The sequence below is a fragment of the Corapipo altera genome, unplaced genomic scaffold (genome assembly GCF_003945725.1).
Source record: "Corapipo altera isolate COAL_440 unplaced genomic scaffold, ASM394572v1 58, whole genome shotgun sequence".
Classification (NCBI taxonomy): domain Eukaryota; kingdom Metazoa; phylum Chordata; class Aves; order Passeriformes; family Pipridae; genus Corapipo; species Corapipo altera.
This window is the reverse complement of record NW_020884898.1, coordinates 3,481,602-3,497,578: the sequence shown is the minus strand read 5'-3', so window position 1 is coordinate 3,497,578 and position 15,977 is coordinate 3,481,602. Positions and strand designations below refer to the sequence as shown.

The 15,977-nt window shown below is 41.2% G+C and overlaps 1 protein-coding gene across 1 annotated transcript; it reads right to left on the bottom strand.

Annotated features, from left to right (window-relative positions):
* Positions 1-6,889: 6,889 nt before the first annotated feature.
* ABHD10 (abhydrolase domain containing 10) lies at positions 6,890-14,736 on the bottom strand. Its single transcript, XM_027648744.1, has 5 exons — positions 14,633-14,736; positions 10,948-11,131; positions 10,098-10,209; positions 9,019-9,156; positions 6,890-7,965 (listed from the first exon to the last, which is right to left on the bottom strand). Exons 1-5 carry the CDS (start codon positions 14,727-14,729, stop codon positions 7,624-7,626), a joined length of 873 nt encoding a protein of 290 aa, XP_027504545.1. The 5' UTR covers positions 14,730-14,736; the 3' UTR covers positions 6,890-7,623.
* Positions 14,737-15,977: the final 1,241 nt, after the last annotated feature.

Sequence of the window (15,977 nt, the reverse complement as noted above, 5' to 3'; positions counted from 1 at the left end):
CAGCTGTTGGCTATGCAACCTGTTCTCGAGGGACCATTCCATACTGTGAAAGCTGAAAAGGAAGCTTGTCCATCAGTATAAATTTTTAACAAGGCTTTGAAAATCTGGAAAACTCCAGAGGATTGGAAAAACACCAGCCCCTCACCAATATTTCCAAGGCACCACTAAACAAATCATCTGGCCTGCTTCTGTGCCATAAACGCTGGGAAAACCAGTGGAATAATAATTTTTTTTTATAAGTGATAGTGTTGATGCAATTTACTAAAAGCTTGGTAATACATTAGAGTTGGCTACTGCATGACACACTAATTAGGGAACTAAACTGATTCTGAAACAAGACACATTAGAGAATAAACCTGGTAACTAGTAGGTACTGCAATATTACTCCAACTGAAAAAATCACTAATGATGGTGTATATTTTATTCAGTTTGTACTAGAATATGTTCCCAGGCCTAAACTATTTAATATGTTATTAGAAGACACCAAAAAAATCCAGGCTCCTAAGAAGATCCCAGCTCATGTGAGCTGTGATGAATAAAACAAAAAAGATAAAAAAAGCCTCCTTGAAAGCAGTCTACCCGGAAGCAGGCAAAAACATGTCTCATTGCAGCTGAAGTCCAGCCATCATGAGAAACGTGCTTTTCAGAGTGCAGCACCCTGTCCTACGACAAAACAGATGCTAAAAAAAATGCAAAGGGTGATGAAGATAAGCAGGTGGGCACAGATGCTGGGTAAGACACTGTGCTTGAGGAGCTTGGCTCAATGAAAGATAGAAGGTGCAGCAACAGCAATGGGAATATTATATCTAGTTCTGACAACCACTCTCCAAAAAAAGTGTTGGAAGAGTGAAGTAAATTCAAATAATTATTCCAGTAACCAAAGGACTGAAAATTAGAGCCTTTACAGTAATTGCCTCAGAAGGATTATCTGTTTAGCTCACCAAACCCAGAAGTTAAGAAATGGCAAGTGCAGGTGCCTACAATATACCTGTCAGACACAGGTATATTAAAGCCTGATGGTTAGAAATGGGTTACAGAAGAAAGGGGAAGGTTTTCAGCTGCAAAAATACTACCATTAGAACACTTCACTTATTGCTTCTGATGGATTTTGTTCTCTCACTTTTCTTGGCAACACAAGACTGGAATTTATGACTAAAAATAGAGTTGAAGCTTGAATAACTGAAGTAGCTTTTTATGCCTGTAAGCACTATGGCTCATCTTCTGCTTTCAGATAATCACAGTATTACCTTATAAATTTAAAAATCTTTTTAAGTCTATAAACAAGTCATGCCAACAACAACAAAACTGACATTAACTAGCTCTCTACCCACGTTTAGATGCAGGGTAACTCAATAGCTTTCAGTGTCTTCCAACTGGAACACGAAGAGAAAAGTAAAACTTACCCTAGCACAGAGCAACCCTTAATCTTTGCTATATGCACTGTTTGGTGATTCACTCCTCAGAAAGAGCCTTGTATTTCAACCATTCCAAAGCACTATCTTACAAGGTATGCTGGGTCAATCCCCATCAGACAAAACTATCCAGCAATTACAATAGCTGGGAAGTCCAGGCTTCATTTTCCTGGTATGCCACTGTAAAATAATGGACCTTTCATAACCAAGTTAAAAAACAAACAATCAAACAAAACAAAACAAACCAGGAAGCTTCCCAACATTTTAAGTTTACAGAACCTCCCTTCACAAGAAAAATTCTGGAGAAGTTTCTGCTCAAAGATCCTCCTTGAAAATAGACATGAACGTCTCTGTGTGATGTCATGTTTGCTAGAGTTGCAGAGGATGCTCAGGTCCAATACAAACTCGATGAAAGTACAGGGCCTTTTTCAGGGAGTTGCAAGGCAGGAAAGTGCTCTGCAGACCCTTGGTTTTATTCACAGCCTTGCTTTGTCGTAAGATACCTGGAGATGTTCTACAAAGAGAACTACTCAGACTAGGGGGAAAAAGTAGCTACTGGAATATTGCCATCATTTTAACTGTGTAAAAACAAGTGGCAGAGATATCAGAATCAGGGAGCAACATTAATTTTAAAAATTCTAACTTCCCCATTACTTTGAAATCTACAATCTAGAGAATTTCAAAGACAAAAAGCGCTAACCTAAGCAAGCATCTTCCCTTTCACCTGCAAAAAGGTTCCTTTGCCAGCTCTGAAGATGTTAATCCCCAAGCCAGTACATAGTTTGAACACCTCCAATCTGTGATTAAAAGAAAAGTAATTCAGGAAGGAAGGACCTTCCTATTTGTGTGACAGAACAGAATGCACTAACACTGCAACCTACGGAACAAGGCAGCTCCCAAGACTGCCATGACCGGCAGTGTTTCTGGAATTTGTAAGTCACTGCCCACCGTCCATGCAGCTTGCCAGCTTAGCACTGCAAACCAATTCCTGTGGATATAATTGTCAGCATTCCCACGATTCAAGGTGATCTTGAAGGTAGATTGTGCATTTTAGTTCTCACCGTCTCTTAAGTCTTGTGCTGGATTGACAGACTCCTGTGAAGGAAAACCAATATGTTTCCTTATACCAATTGTTCATCTGTCCCCAACAAAAATGGTACCTCCTGAGAACTACTTTGGTTTGAAAATTATACATTGCAGTACACATTTACCAGTAGAACAGAAAGGAAGAGTCATCTTTATTTTTCTGAAACATAGGTCAGAACAGACAGCAAGATTTACAAATAAACAAACACACAAGATCAAATCCCCCAACTAAATAAAGGCTGCTTCTTATGGTTAGGGATTTAGCTTTGCTGTTAGGAACTTTTTAGAGAGTTACTGTCCTAAGGACTAGCACAAACTGGTACATTTTTTGCCAGCAAACTGTATTCAATTAAAACTCAAAAGCAAGGATTCTTGTAAGGATCAGACCCAATCCTAGCCAGCCTTCAGGGACTGCTTTTCCCAGACTAAAGTCCGGGCAGGCCAACTGCATCACTCCAGTGCCCAGGCGTGCTACTGTTCAGCATACCTTTGCCACAGATATGAGCACCTGCTTCCACCCCGACAGGCAGCAGTGACCTTCTCATGTTGCCATGTGGGAGGCAGTGGACAACATCGTGCAGATCAGAAGGCCCAAAAAGAACACAGCCTTTCACGTGCTAGCCTGAAAACATTTTAAATATGTATTTTAATTTCAGGACCAAATGGCTCGAAGTTTTAGGAGCTGCCATTTGCTTTTCCTTCCAAATCTGAATGCAGAGCTGCCTGAAGCCCCTTGCCAAACACAAATCAAGTGACAGTAGCAGGTTGAGAACATGTCTATTCCTCACCCGTGAGCAGATCACAAGCTACAATTACTGTGTCAGATGGAGGACGCCCCTTTCTCTTTAATGGAATAGGAGCATTGGACCATATAACATACATATGCAGGACTTGAAAGAGAAATACAAGGTCAAGCCTGCAACCAGACTGCAATAAGTCCTGTAATTTAGATTTATCCATTACAAGGCCAGGGCTGTAAGTAACATTATTGTGTTCTAGGCAAATACGTATTGAAGGGAGATGAGGTCCTACAGTCAGAAAGTCAATCTGAGCTACAGAAACCGACCAACAAGCAGTAAATCTATGAGCAAGGTATTTTCGTCCTTCATCTCTGCCTGTCTTTCCCAACAGTAATCTCTTCCCTTAGAAAACACTTGCCAGGAGAAAAGCACTATGGACGGTGCCATGAAAACCTCATACTTAGCAAGCTGCCTGCTATTTAACATAATGGCTGAGTTCCCTCTGCCTTTCCTGTCCCTGCTGGGCTGGAGAACAAAGGTAGAAGGGTGAGAATGTGCACTGATTTGTGGTATTTCTATATGCATTCCTTATACAGCTGATGAATATTAGTGAAATTTTACATTCACACACATCTTAATAAATTAGTTCATCAGCTCAAAGCACAGACTGATCTTAGAGACAGGTGAAACACATAACCCTCTTCTATTTCCAGGGAAGCCTTCAGTTTTAACATAACTTTTCATGACTTAAAAAATCTGACAGGGCAAGGTAGGGCTCTTTATAACAGCACAACTGAGTAACTTAAAAACTAAGGAAGTCAAAATCTCATTATCTCCCCAGAACATGATTTTCCCTCCCACTTGTGTTGTTGTATTTTTCCTGCCATAGAGGAGAGGACAGGGGCCATGGAGAAGTGACAAGCACAATCCTAATGTAGAGGCAGTGGTTCAGAAAATGTTGTAACTCTGTATTGCAGCACGACCAGAGCATTGAAAATACTTGAGCAGCTGCAGACAAATCACTGGTTCAAAGTCTCTCTCTAAGCACATTTTCATTTGATATGAAAAGTATGGTACCATAAATCTTTTAGTCCCACTGAATAACAGCATGTCCAAGAGAGCACATAATCAAAATTAACATAAAAATGAAACAGCAGGAGTTAGTTCTGAAGCTATGCACCAAGGGTTTTTTTGTGAACACTGATTTGTTTGCATTTAGTGTTGATGCAAGAGAAAATAGGTTAACTAAACTGAAACTACACAAAATACTTAATACCAATTAAGTAAAAAAATAAACAAAGCCAAATAACAGAAGAGACAAAACAAGTAGAATATTTAACAAGATAAAAATACATGTATCTAAACCCAAGTAAGTACAGCTCAATATAAGCAGAATAAGAGGACTCGTTTATTAGGAAACAAGTTGAATAACCTTTAGAAACTTTCAGCACACCCTGGTTTACTGCAGAGTTCAATCCCAAATACAGGAAAGCCTGCCTCATCGTTTTTTTCCTTTTCAGAAGGCAGAAGAGTTTGCTTCACAAGTTAAATCTCAAGCAGTTTGCTTTTGCAACAGATTCAGAAAGAAAATGTTGATAAGGACTAGGGAGAGTCAAGGCCAGCTGGTAATGTTTGTGGTTCTTTTACATGAAAACTACTACCTGCTCCTCTGGTATGCTAATCGAACATCCTGCCTAGCTACAACAGCTTGTTGTTATTTACTCATGAAATGTGAATGATTATGACTCCTTGGCAAAAGTTAATATTATGTGGCTTAAGCTTTACTTAGAAGGCGAATACCTCGAGGTGCTTATTCAAGTGGTATTGTTTGATCATAATCAACAACACAAGCAGATGAGTTGCTTCATTAGTGTCCAGAGTTCCCTTGTACTGTGACAGCAGTGTCAGCCCTGACATGTCCACAGTACACTCAGTGACAGAGGAGCCCAAAAGTAATTTTTCAAACCTGCCAAAAAGCAAAAGACAATGAGAATACTAACAAATTCAGCTAAGTGCACTACTGGAAATAATTAAGCATAGATTAAGGTATTTGGAGAAAGCCAATCCCCACCCCAGGCAGTACAAGACAAAACTCTGAAACCATAAGACACTGATTATTTGATGAGAATCAAGCTTATTGCTGAGGAAATGTATATTTGAATGAATATTGTATATTCACAAAATATACTTTGTATTTGGCAACAAATCAACTGTTATTAAAAAAAACAAAACAGAACATAAGAATTCATTACAAAGAATTTAAAAAGTTTGCACCATGCAGAGCTTCCCAAATGTGCAACACTGTAGTTTAATACAGTATTTCTGTAGAGGAAAGAAATACTTGTTTTTAAACATGACTAAACTGAAAATAATTTACTATATAGGCATCTACTGGCAAAGACAAAAGCAATGCCACAGGCACTAAATCAGGGGACATAACAGCAGCAATTTTGAATGACACCATAATACGTGAATATTACATTATTCCAGATTGTCAGAACTTCCTGACGGGTCAAGAGCTAGTGAGAGGTAGGATGTAAATCTCCCTGGTTATCACTATCCTTTCTATCAGGCATCTGAACATGCCAAGTTTGACAACAATCAAAACTCTGCTAATTTCCAGCATGAACACAAGGAAAATGCTTGCAAAGATAAATACCAATGGAATTACCAGGGCAAAGTTAGAGAAGAAGGTCTGCCTGCATAAGGCCTACCTCAGGTTGCAAATAGAAACTGTGGCTGCCACATCCCTGGAAGTGTCCAAGGCCAGGTTGGATGGGGCTTGGAGCAACCTGGCCTAGGGGAAAGTGTCTCTGCCCATGGCAGGGGGAGTGGAAGTAGATGATCCTTAAGGTCCCTTCCAACCCAAACCATTCTATGATTCCATGACTGAGTTAGGGAATTGGTATGGTTCAATTAGAAAATCTGCATCTAAGCAAGAGCCATCTTTTTTACTCTCCTACCAAAATTCAAATTTTTTACATGACAGCTTCTTGTTTTTTGCAGTATTGAAGCCTAAATAAAACTGTACTTCACAGAAACTCATCTGAAATTTATGGTTTTGTTGTTGTTGTTGCTGTGGATTTTTGTTTGCTTTAGTTATTTGTGTTTTTTAAATTAAAACCCATTACCTCAGCAAAGCCCCATACAGCACACTAACAGTGACACAACTAAAGCACAAAAAACCAAACTCTCTAGAAATGTCATATCCCCAGGAGCTTTACTCTTTTAAGGTAACAATAGTGATGCCATTTACTACTTAAAATAATAAAACCAGAAAAACAACTATATAATTTTGACTGATGTTTCACATCAGGGCCAGCCTGAACTCATTTCAGCCTCTTAGCTAAGTTCCTCTCTCTCAAGTGTATGAATGGCACTGTATTCTTGGACAAAAACCAGGTAATAGTCATGTTTGCAATTAAATCCATTTACTTATAAATTCTATGGATTTATCCATAGATTTATCCAGCTATCCAATCGCATTTACAGCTTTTCAGGGTTGCACTCGTGCAGCTCAAATTCCTGACTCAGAAGACACTGTTCCCAGTAAACTACAGCTCCCAAGCCATGGGAAAGAGGCAGTGGTGCCCTATGGCACTGTACCCCCACTTTAAAGAAGTTACTATAAAAGTCACCATACAGATCCAGTTTCAGTTCACACCAAGATTATATATTGTTCCCTTAACAGGAGGCCCACAATGAACTATTACAAACAGGCAGCCTGGAAATGACAACATATACCCTCCTGATAACCATAGATAAAAGAAGTCTTAAAATTTTGAGGCCCTGCATTCTCAGAAGTTAAATTCTTTCTTACATAGCACCCCAAGCACACCATCAGAGTGTGCCTTCCACTTTTTAATTTTAACAGTACTTAAGAACAAAATAATCATTTATCTGAAATCTGTTTATTGTGCTTCATGGTATTCACTATTTCTAATAGTTAACTTCAGTAAACAAGTTGTATTTTGCCTTGCACAGATGGTTTCAGACATAAGATACAATATTTTTACAGCAAAAGGACAATAATAAAAGGTGTCAAAGATGTGAAAATAAAGCTTTACTGTACAGGCCAATAGTAACAAAAATTAATCAACATTTCAGTACAAAATTGTAGGAAATCTGTGGGAAAAAAAAAGGTTTAAGTGCTGAAAGAGAGGTTCTGAACGAAAGAGCAGCACTCCTTTACATTTTGGACTGTGTGCAAATGCAGCAATAATACAATACCTGTATTTACAATACAGAGGTAAGAAAACAGCAGATAAAGCTCAGTTCCTACTGTGATAGTCACAGGCCTGCCATCATCTGGTTAAGAACAGGGCTTCTGCTACTCAAGGAAAAGAGTCAGGTGTAGAGTTCATGCACTAATGCTACTCTGCAGCTTATGCTAGTGTTGACAGCTTGTCAATTAAATCATCAACAGTATTCACAAGGAGTTTCGTGTCCTCCTTCTCGCTCATCCGATGTTGGCCAATTTTGCGCAGGATGACATCCACATCTTTGCTCAACACGCGGTCAGCAACTTGCATGGAGATCTGCCAAGGGACATCACCATCCTTCATGCCATGAATAAGTCGTAAGGGACATGTTATAGGAATAGGACTATTCAGCACACAGTGATTTTCTGCTTCTTTGATAAAGTCATATGTCAAGGAGTAATATCCTTCCTCGTTATGCTTTGTTGGAAACTTCCATTCACCTTTTTCTTCTATTTCCTTTTGTGCCTAGCACAAAGAGAGCACAGAATAGACAAGACAGATGTTAGGAGTATTTTAGAGTGCCTCAACTTATTTTTGTTCTAAAACTCCTCAAATCATTAGATTTCACCTTGTTCATTTTCATTAGCAAAGGTGTATTCCTGTTCTTCTCACAGCACCTGAGAAGACTAACCCCCAACCATGCCACAAAAGCTGCTCTGCACACCTCTCCTGCAATTTAATCTAGTTAAAATTCATCAATGAAATTAAGTTTCTCAGCCAGAATCTACCAGAAAAAAAAAAAAAAAAGATGCATAGACACTGTGAACAGTAAGTCTCCGTGGCTTCAATCAGTTCACTGAACATCAACCAAAGACAATCCTAGGAAAAGGAATTTTCCATTGATCAGTCCTTTCAGTATTTGGCACAATCGCTGTATCTAAATACTTTACTTCTGAATTTTTACCTTAGTCCTAAGTAGTAATACTGACACTACAAAGTGCCTTAGAAAAAAACCAAAACAAACAGGAAAATATTTTAATTATTCTAAAGCGCAAGTTATTTATTGCCATGATTTACTTTCCTAAAGACTGGACATTATTATCATCAAGGAAGAAACTCAGAAAGGCAGTTCCCATTACCTAAAGTCTTTACAAACACATTATTGTGAAGAATTTCCTTCCTACACACACAACCTATGTCATACTCATCTGATCCAATGTCATGTCAAATATGTTAGTAGCTACTTCTCCATCCCTGAAAACACAAGGATTCAATTTCAATGCAAATATAAGATATTCAACACTGAAATCTAATGGACTGCTAACAGTAGGGATCTGACTTCACATCCCCTATGGCACAGTAATATAAACACATTCTGGGTAGTGCTCATACTAGTCTCATACTACAATGCACAGTATTTTGCAGACTTTTAGATTAATGTTAATTTTCAGCTTACATCCACCACAAACACAGAAAACTTAACTGCAAATCTGCAGGAAGAATACAGATTGAGCAACAGGGTTTCTTAAACAGTCGATGGATTTTCAGACTGCACAAAAGCCAATCATCAACACTTACCTCAATGGGAAGCCTCTTGAAACTCGTTACAAGGTGGTCTGCTGCTACAGCTACTCCAACCAGAGCAGCTACTTTATCTGGGCGTGCTATTGCAGCATGAAGCATCAGCCATCCACCCATACTGGAGCCCACCAGAATCTGGAAAAAAAATAACAAAAAAAGAGAAGAAAATACAGTGTTTTACAGGGAAAAGGGTGATAAGTTTTTTCTTCTTTTACAAAGTATCAGTTTTCACTTTGTTTAACTACTGAAACCTTGGGCATAATCCTGCTGTCCTTACCCAGGCAGAACTGCTGTCACCTCCAGTGGAAATTTTGCCTGAGTAAGCACCACAAGATCTGGTATTTATTATTCTGTTTGGCATGGTTGGTTATTGCTGTCTGAGACTGAAACACTGAAAACAAAATGAGAGTTGAAACAATTCAGTATCACATGCATACTTTATGTTTCCTTCTTAAAATAACGCACATGGGAAAGGCTCAGTGCAGTGAAAGAAAAAATGCAATTCATAATACAAAATACAATTCATAATACAAAATTGTTTTAAACAAAAAACTAGGTATTTCCAGATTGAAGGAGATTCCAAGTTTCTCATAGTAATTTCTAAAGTAAGTGAAGAAGTCAAATACTGCTTCTGCTTGACTTTTTTTTAAAGCTATTTAATCATATCTTAGCTTGTAACCTTCCTGCAAATCCTTTAATTAATGTGTCAGCACGGGACAGCAACACACTTTTTCTTAAGAGGGCTGCACTGCACTGGAACAGTTCCCTGTCCCCTGTCAGGTGGCACCTCCATCATGAGGCTTTCTCAGACTCCCTGGGATGACAGCCCTGCTCTGAGCAGGAGGTTCTAATAAACAGCTGCCAGGAGGTCCTGCCAACGCACGCTTCCGTGATTTTATGATCTACCTGTTTGCAAAAAAGGGTTCTACAAATAGGACCTCTCAAATGATTCAGCTTGAAAGTGAGCAAGTGTCAGTTGTTCAGCAGAAGCTACTGTCTGCCAGAGCTATTATGGCATATCTTTGATCAATGTTCTACCTCGAGGGGGAAAAAAAGGATTTAAAATAAAATATTACCTGTGGTCCATCTGTAAGTTCATCCAGTATAGACAGAACATCTTTTCTCCACTTCCCAACTGTACACTCCTCAAAGATACCATCTGAACTTCCACATCCTGTATAATCAAATCTGAAAAAGTAACCATCAAAATGAAAGTCATAGTACTGTCTACAGCAACAGACACTAACTAAACACTACTCTTTAATCAAATTGACAGGGGACAAGATAACACATTAAATATTTTCTTACTTGGTCCTGCTTATTACTTAAAAAGAGGTTTAAATACAGCATACACAACTAAGTGATGCAGCGTTCTCTTATAATTTGATGTAATAATATCTTAACTTACAAGAACAGGCAATTTTTCTTACAGACAAAAAAAATCCCAAATACTTCAATTTTAAAGGTATTTTTAAAATGTACAAACTTTCTTTCAAACACTGTACACAAACAGGAAAATTTAGGACACTCAGCATTCAGCCTGGTCTATCAAAGGATGGCATCATCGACCACGGGCGTGTTCTTCCAAAACTACAGAAGACACAGGGTAACTTAGTCAGACTTGGCAGGTAAGGACCATGCTGACAGTGGTAACTTAAAAAAAGAGAATTCCAGGTCCTTCCTTTTTTATTGCTGTGCCTATATCCAGATTGTAACGTGTAGCACTGGCTAGACTATAGAAATTTATGAGAGAGTTTTCTGAATTGCTTTCAGAATATATTCTCTCGATTTACCTCAGTCTCCCTACAGACAGAAATCCTAAGTTTGGAAACAGAAGAAAGACTCCGTAGCTTATCTACAGCACAGGACACATTCCAACCCAAATGCCAGAGTTTACATTTCTCAAGAACGATACTCTGCATGTACCTGATGAAGGAATGACCTAGTGATTTGCAGAAGTCTTCAAGGGCAGTTGCTTTCTCACCATTCATATTTGAATTATAGCCTGGAAGGAAAATAACCCCCGGGCTCCTGCCTTTTACTTTATGATAAGCAAGGTTGGGTCGATCAGGTCGAGTAAGAAAGCTGACTGATGACTTCAGCCTGCAAACTAATAAAAAGAGCTATTTAGTAGAATCATCATGATAACCTTGGCAGAAATATTAGTGTTTTATGAACCTAGGGTTCAGGAAATATGGGCACATTACGTGAAAACAAGATATTTTGGACCGAGAAGAAAAAAGCATCCCCTATATTATTTAATGACTGACAAGTATTGATGAACCTGAAAGGGAAAGCTGACTATGATTCATTCTCAACTTATTAAATGCCAACCATATACAGAGTTCACTCAGCAATTAGTAAAGTGGTTGACTGAAGACAAATGCTAAGATTTCCTAGACTTCATCTGTCCTCATGTTTTATACCACCTTGAACGCATTTACTCACTTCCCATGAAATAGTAAGATTTTTTTTATCTGCTTCTTTTAACTTTTTATTTCACCTTTTTGTTTTTTCTTCTGGACTGGATTTCAAAAAAGTAAAATTTTGGGACAAGAGTATGCTGTGCAATGTTAAGTTTGCAAGTACATGAGGTGACAAGTTTTCCATGAAAATCAAAACTAAAGGACAAAACTGCAGCTGTATCAAAATCCGGGACCCACACCATATATGGAGAGGTACAGTGGGGAAGTTCAAAATCAAGAATTGGGAAAGAATGCTGTGACTAACTTTTTTAACACGATGAACATAACATTAGCACTGCTCAAAACCAAATGAAATAAGTAACATCCAGCCCTTTTCATGATATCTTCAAGAGCTGTTCTGCTTAAGTTACAGAATATTGCCAGGAACACTGAAAAAAAAGAATTATTTTAACACTGTGCTATGATAACATCAGCCGTTTTCTCAGATAGGAAGCACAGCTACATTTTCTGCAAACAAAGAGCAACACATTAAACACATCCCATAAGAAGAAACAGAATTGACCTCTGTAGAGCTGCAATTTTCTTATGCTTTTTCAAAAGATATTCTATTGCATGGTCTGGTGCATTCTTGCTGTAAAGGTTACATTATTCCAGTATTTGGATTGTTCTGTTTATCCAGAATGAAAAAAAAGCACTTTGCAACCCTAAGCAGTTTGCAAACATTAAAAAAATGAAAAATAATTTTGTGCAAATTCTGTCAAAGAAATCTGCAACACATACCAAGAGTGAGAAGCTTTCCTATCAGCATAAACTTAAAATTATTTTGTTCTGGTTTACTTCAAAATAACAAATGAGACACATTTAGAAAGCAAACACTAGGTTAGACTCTGTTATTCACATTAATAAAAATCAACCAACCCCCCTTGAGTTTTCAAACAAGAAAATAGGATTAACAAAGGAAATGTTAACTAATTAATAACTACGCTGATCTCAACAGCTGCTACAGTATTTAATCTAACTTTAGCAGGCAATTGTACCTCTGCTGTGGGTGAGGAACAAGTAATTCATAGAGACGTGTTATGGAGACTTAATCCACTCTATTATACCACTCAGCAAGGTAATTTGTTAAATTAAAAGCTTGGTCAAAGTCTTCTAAGGCTTTGATATGCTTAATTCTTAGATTAGAAGACTAGTTATTCAGTAGCGGGGTACAGAAACCATGCAACCCGATATAATGTTTCAGGGCTTCCTAGTGGCATAGTAACAGGATAAATACTGCAAAACCAGACCCCGACAGTATCACAGTGCAGCCTTGAGCTCTGTTTTGTCACTATCAGAGTGATTACATTCAAGGGGCCTGGGGGGTTGTGTTTGTTGTTAAACGTGCATGTGTGTGAATAAATGTGGGTGCGTAACAGACGCAGGATGTTTTTGGCACTTTCCTAGAGTCTAACAAATTATATCATTTGAACTATAGATTAGAACCATTAAATTTCTCCTCACACAACGGGACAATTCTTTATCCTGCTGATGCATAAATTATTATAAAGGAGAATAAATGCCACAGTAAAGGTATTCAGATGCATCCCCACTAAGGCTTTCGGTTTGTGTGTCTCTGTCACTAAATTAGTCACTTCTTAGCCCGCCAGTAACAGAGGAAATACATCAAGAAGTGTTAAATTTAACAGAAAAATAATTAGGAGTGCTTTTCTCTCACTTAAGCCCTGATAACCATCTCTGAAGTCACTGGTTTTCCTTCCTGCAGCACCCTGGAGGTGTCCTCAAGCTGGTTTGACACTGGGTAGGGTTTAAACTGCAGCTACAAGACACAACCACTGTCTAAGCTATTCCACAAACTGTTCTGCATTTAACAAGTTACTGCACCAGCAGCAATCCTAACTAACCCTAAAGCAACCACCTCAGCCAACCCAAAAGCAAAGCTCACTGGAGTAACACTCTCAGATTTCCTTTTAGACAGACAAAACCATAAATAATAGAGTAGCTACCCGGTAATTTCTCCTCCTGATTTCAGTGAAAGAGCTTGCTAAGAGCAGGGAAGCATTTCTGAAGGGTGTAAGGTGGTACTCAGTGTTTATAAAACCAAGTTACAGACAGAAGGAGACAGCTATAGGAATACCACAGGACTCCTGCCTGATGCTATGGAATTCTCTTCATATCGGAATCCCTGTGCAATTTTAATTGTGTTATGAATGTCAGAAACTGGGACTGAGACCAGGGCTGTATGTCAAAACCAAAGAAGTCCTCCGAGCAACTTTGGGAATGCTCCAGCACTGCCAACAGCAGCAGAATAACGCAGCTGTGAAAGGCAATGGACTAAACCCTGTGTCCACACCTGGCTTCATGCAACCTCCTGAGCTACAGGAATAAGGCAGGACCAGCTCTGGCAGCAGGAACTGCTGCTTAGCCGGGTCCCAAACCACCCAAAGACACACTCAAACAAAAAGACACTCTGCTCATGTTATCGATATAAACCCAGAGAAAAAACAGCAGCAGAACCCCACTGTAATCTTGTTTTAATGCAGCTACAAAACGTGCACCCTTAGTGGCAAATAAATTTTACTCACTGAGCAGCCTCAGATGAGGTTCATCACCTTTTCTGTCAAATTTAAGGCAATGAATAAACTCAACAAGTCAGACAAGCACAGAATCTGGAAGAGCAAGAAGGCGTGGGGGGCATTATGCGTTTTGCCAGAGGACCATGTCACTCAGAAGTGGATGCCAGCAAAGTTTTTCAGGTGCCTGGTGAACCTCTGCACGCAGGCGCGTTTCACATCCAAGCAAAGGAACTGGCACACTGATTCCCGGCTCCTCAGAACGCAGCAGGGGCAGGAGGAGCTTAGAGCCCCCAAAACACACGCGGGAAAGCAGCTGCCCTGCCCTGTGCACAGAGACACCGAACCGCCCCCGGGCAGGGTTGGTAGGGTTGGCAGGGGGCGGGAAACCCGTCAGGAGCGCCGTCCCCCAGAGGGGAGCGAATTTTAACACGCCCATCCCAACCCCGGAGGACGCGCCCGGGCCGCTCCCGGTGGAGACGGCGCTGAAGGGGTGTCACCCCCAGCTGCCCGAGAACCGCCCCGCGGCCAGCACAGCCGGCACCGACCCACATCCTCTGCCCTGCGGCTGACAACCCTTCTCCTCCGAGCTCCCCGGGGCCCTTCCCTTACCCGGGAGCCCCCGGGCCGCGCTCGGCGGCGACAGCGACGCCCCCATGGCCGAGGCACCGCGGCCGCCCCGCACCAGCGCCCGCAGCGCTCCCACCATGGCCGCCATGGCCGCCGCCCCGCGCAGGCGCCGCCCCGCCTCCCGCCTGCCCCGGCTGTGAGGCGGGCGGGGATCCGTGCGGTCGGTGCCGGGAACCGCCTCGGGAAGCGCGAAACAGCGTTCTGTCAGTGAGAAAGCGCTGAGTGTGCGCTTCCCTAGGTGCGTGTTTCCCTGAGCCAGTGGTGTGCCCTTGCGGCCAGGAAGGCCAGCGGAACCCTGGGGTGCATGACGGGGGAGCATTGCCAGCAGGTGGAGGGGGGTGATCCCGCCCCTCGGCTCAGCCCTGGTGGGGCGGTATCTGCAGTGCTGCGGGCGGTTCTGGGCTCCTGAGGGCAAGGGAGACGTGAAGCTCCGTGAGCAGATCTAACGGAGAGCAACAAAAAAATGATTAAAGGACTGCAGCATCTCTATTACAAGGAAATGCCGAGGGTGCGAGGCCTGTTCAGCCTCGAGGAGAGATGACTGAGAGGGGACCTCATTAATGTGCATAAATACCTAAAGAGGAGAGGCTAGGAGGATGAAGCCAGGCTCTTCTTGGTGATGCCAAGCACTAGGATGAGAGGCAGCAGGCAGAAACTGATGCACAGGAGTTCCACCTGAACATGAGGATGAACTTTACTGTGTGGGTGACCACACAGTGGATTGTCCAGAGAGGGTGTGGCATCTCCCTGATGGGAGACATGGAAAAACTGTCTGGACACAATCCTGTGCCATGTGCTCTGGGATGGCCCTGCTTGAGGAGGAAGGTTGGACCAGGTGATCGATCCACTGTGGTCCCTTCCAACATCACCCATTCTCTGATCCTGTGGAGGATCCTTCTGGAGAGGGCACCCTCCTCAAGGGCCTCTGTATCAGGCAGGGCTGGATGCACCTGCACCTCGGGTTGCCTCTCTGTATGTAGGTATAATCTGTTAGGGTTCTGTATCTGGTAGGATACATTTTGTAATTATATATACATATATATATGTATAAAAAGTCTTACACTGATTACCTGCCCCTTACAGATAGCCAGAAAGGGCATTTGAAACACCAGCTTCCCTCCCTCAGTCACCTCCCCAGCAGCATCGGTGCGTGGCTGTTTGTCAGCCTGCAGGGCCCCTGAACAGGTTCACACCTCCTCACCTTCTCTCCTCAGCCCTGGCTGTACGGGCACGGTAGCCAAAAGAAGGTCTTTCTTCACTGTACCCTTTTACATACAGCCCGTGGCAGACACCCAGAAAGGAAGAAAGCAATCATAGAATCGCTGAA

What these genes read in the sequence shown, in the direction of transcription:
- ABHD10 (XM_027648744.1), bottom strand. Translation starts at nt 14,729, where the DNA reads ATGGTGGGAGCGCTGCGGGCGCTGGTGCGGGGCGGCCGCGGTGCCTCG. An exon ending in AACTTACAGATGGACCACAG is followed by an intron (nt 9,157 to 10,097) that starts GTAATATTTTAT and finishes TTTTTTTTCCAG; the next exon opens with ATTCTGGTGGGCTCCAGTAT. An exon ending in TCAAGAGGCTTCCCATTGAG is followed by an intron (nt 7,966 to 9,018) that starts GTAAGTGTTGAT and finishes TCTTTGTGCTAG; the next exon opens with GCACAAAAGGAAATAGAAGA.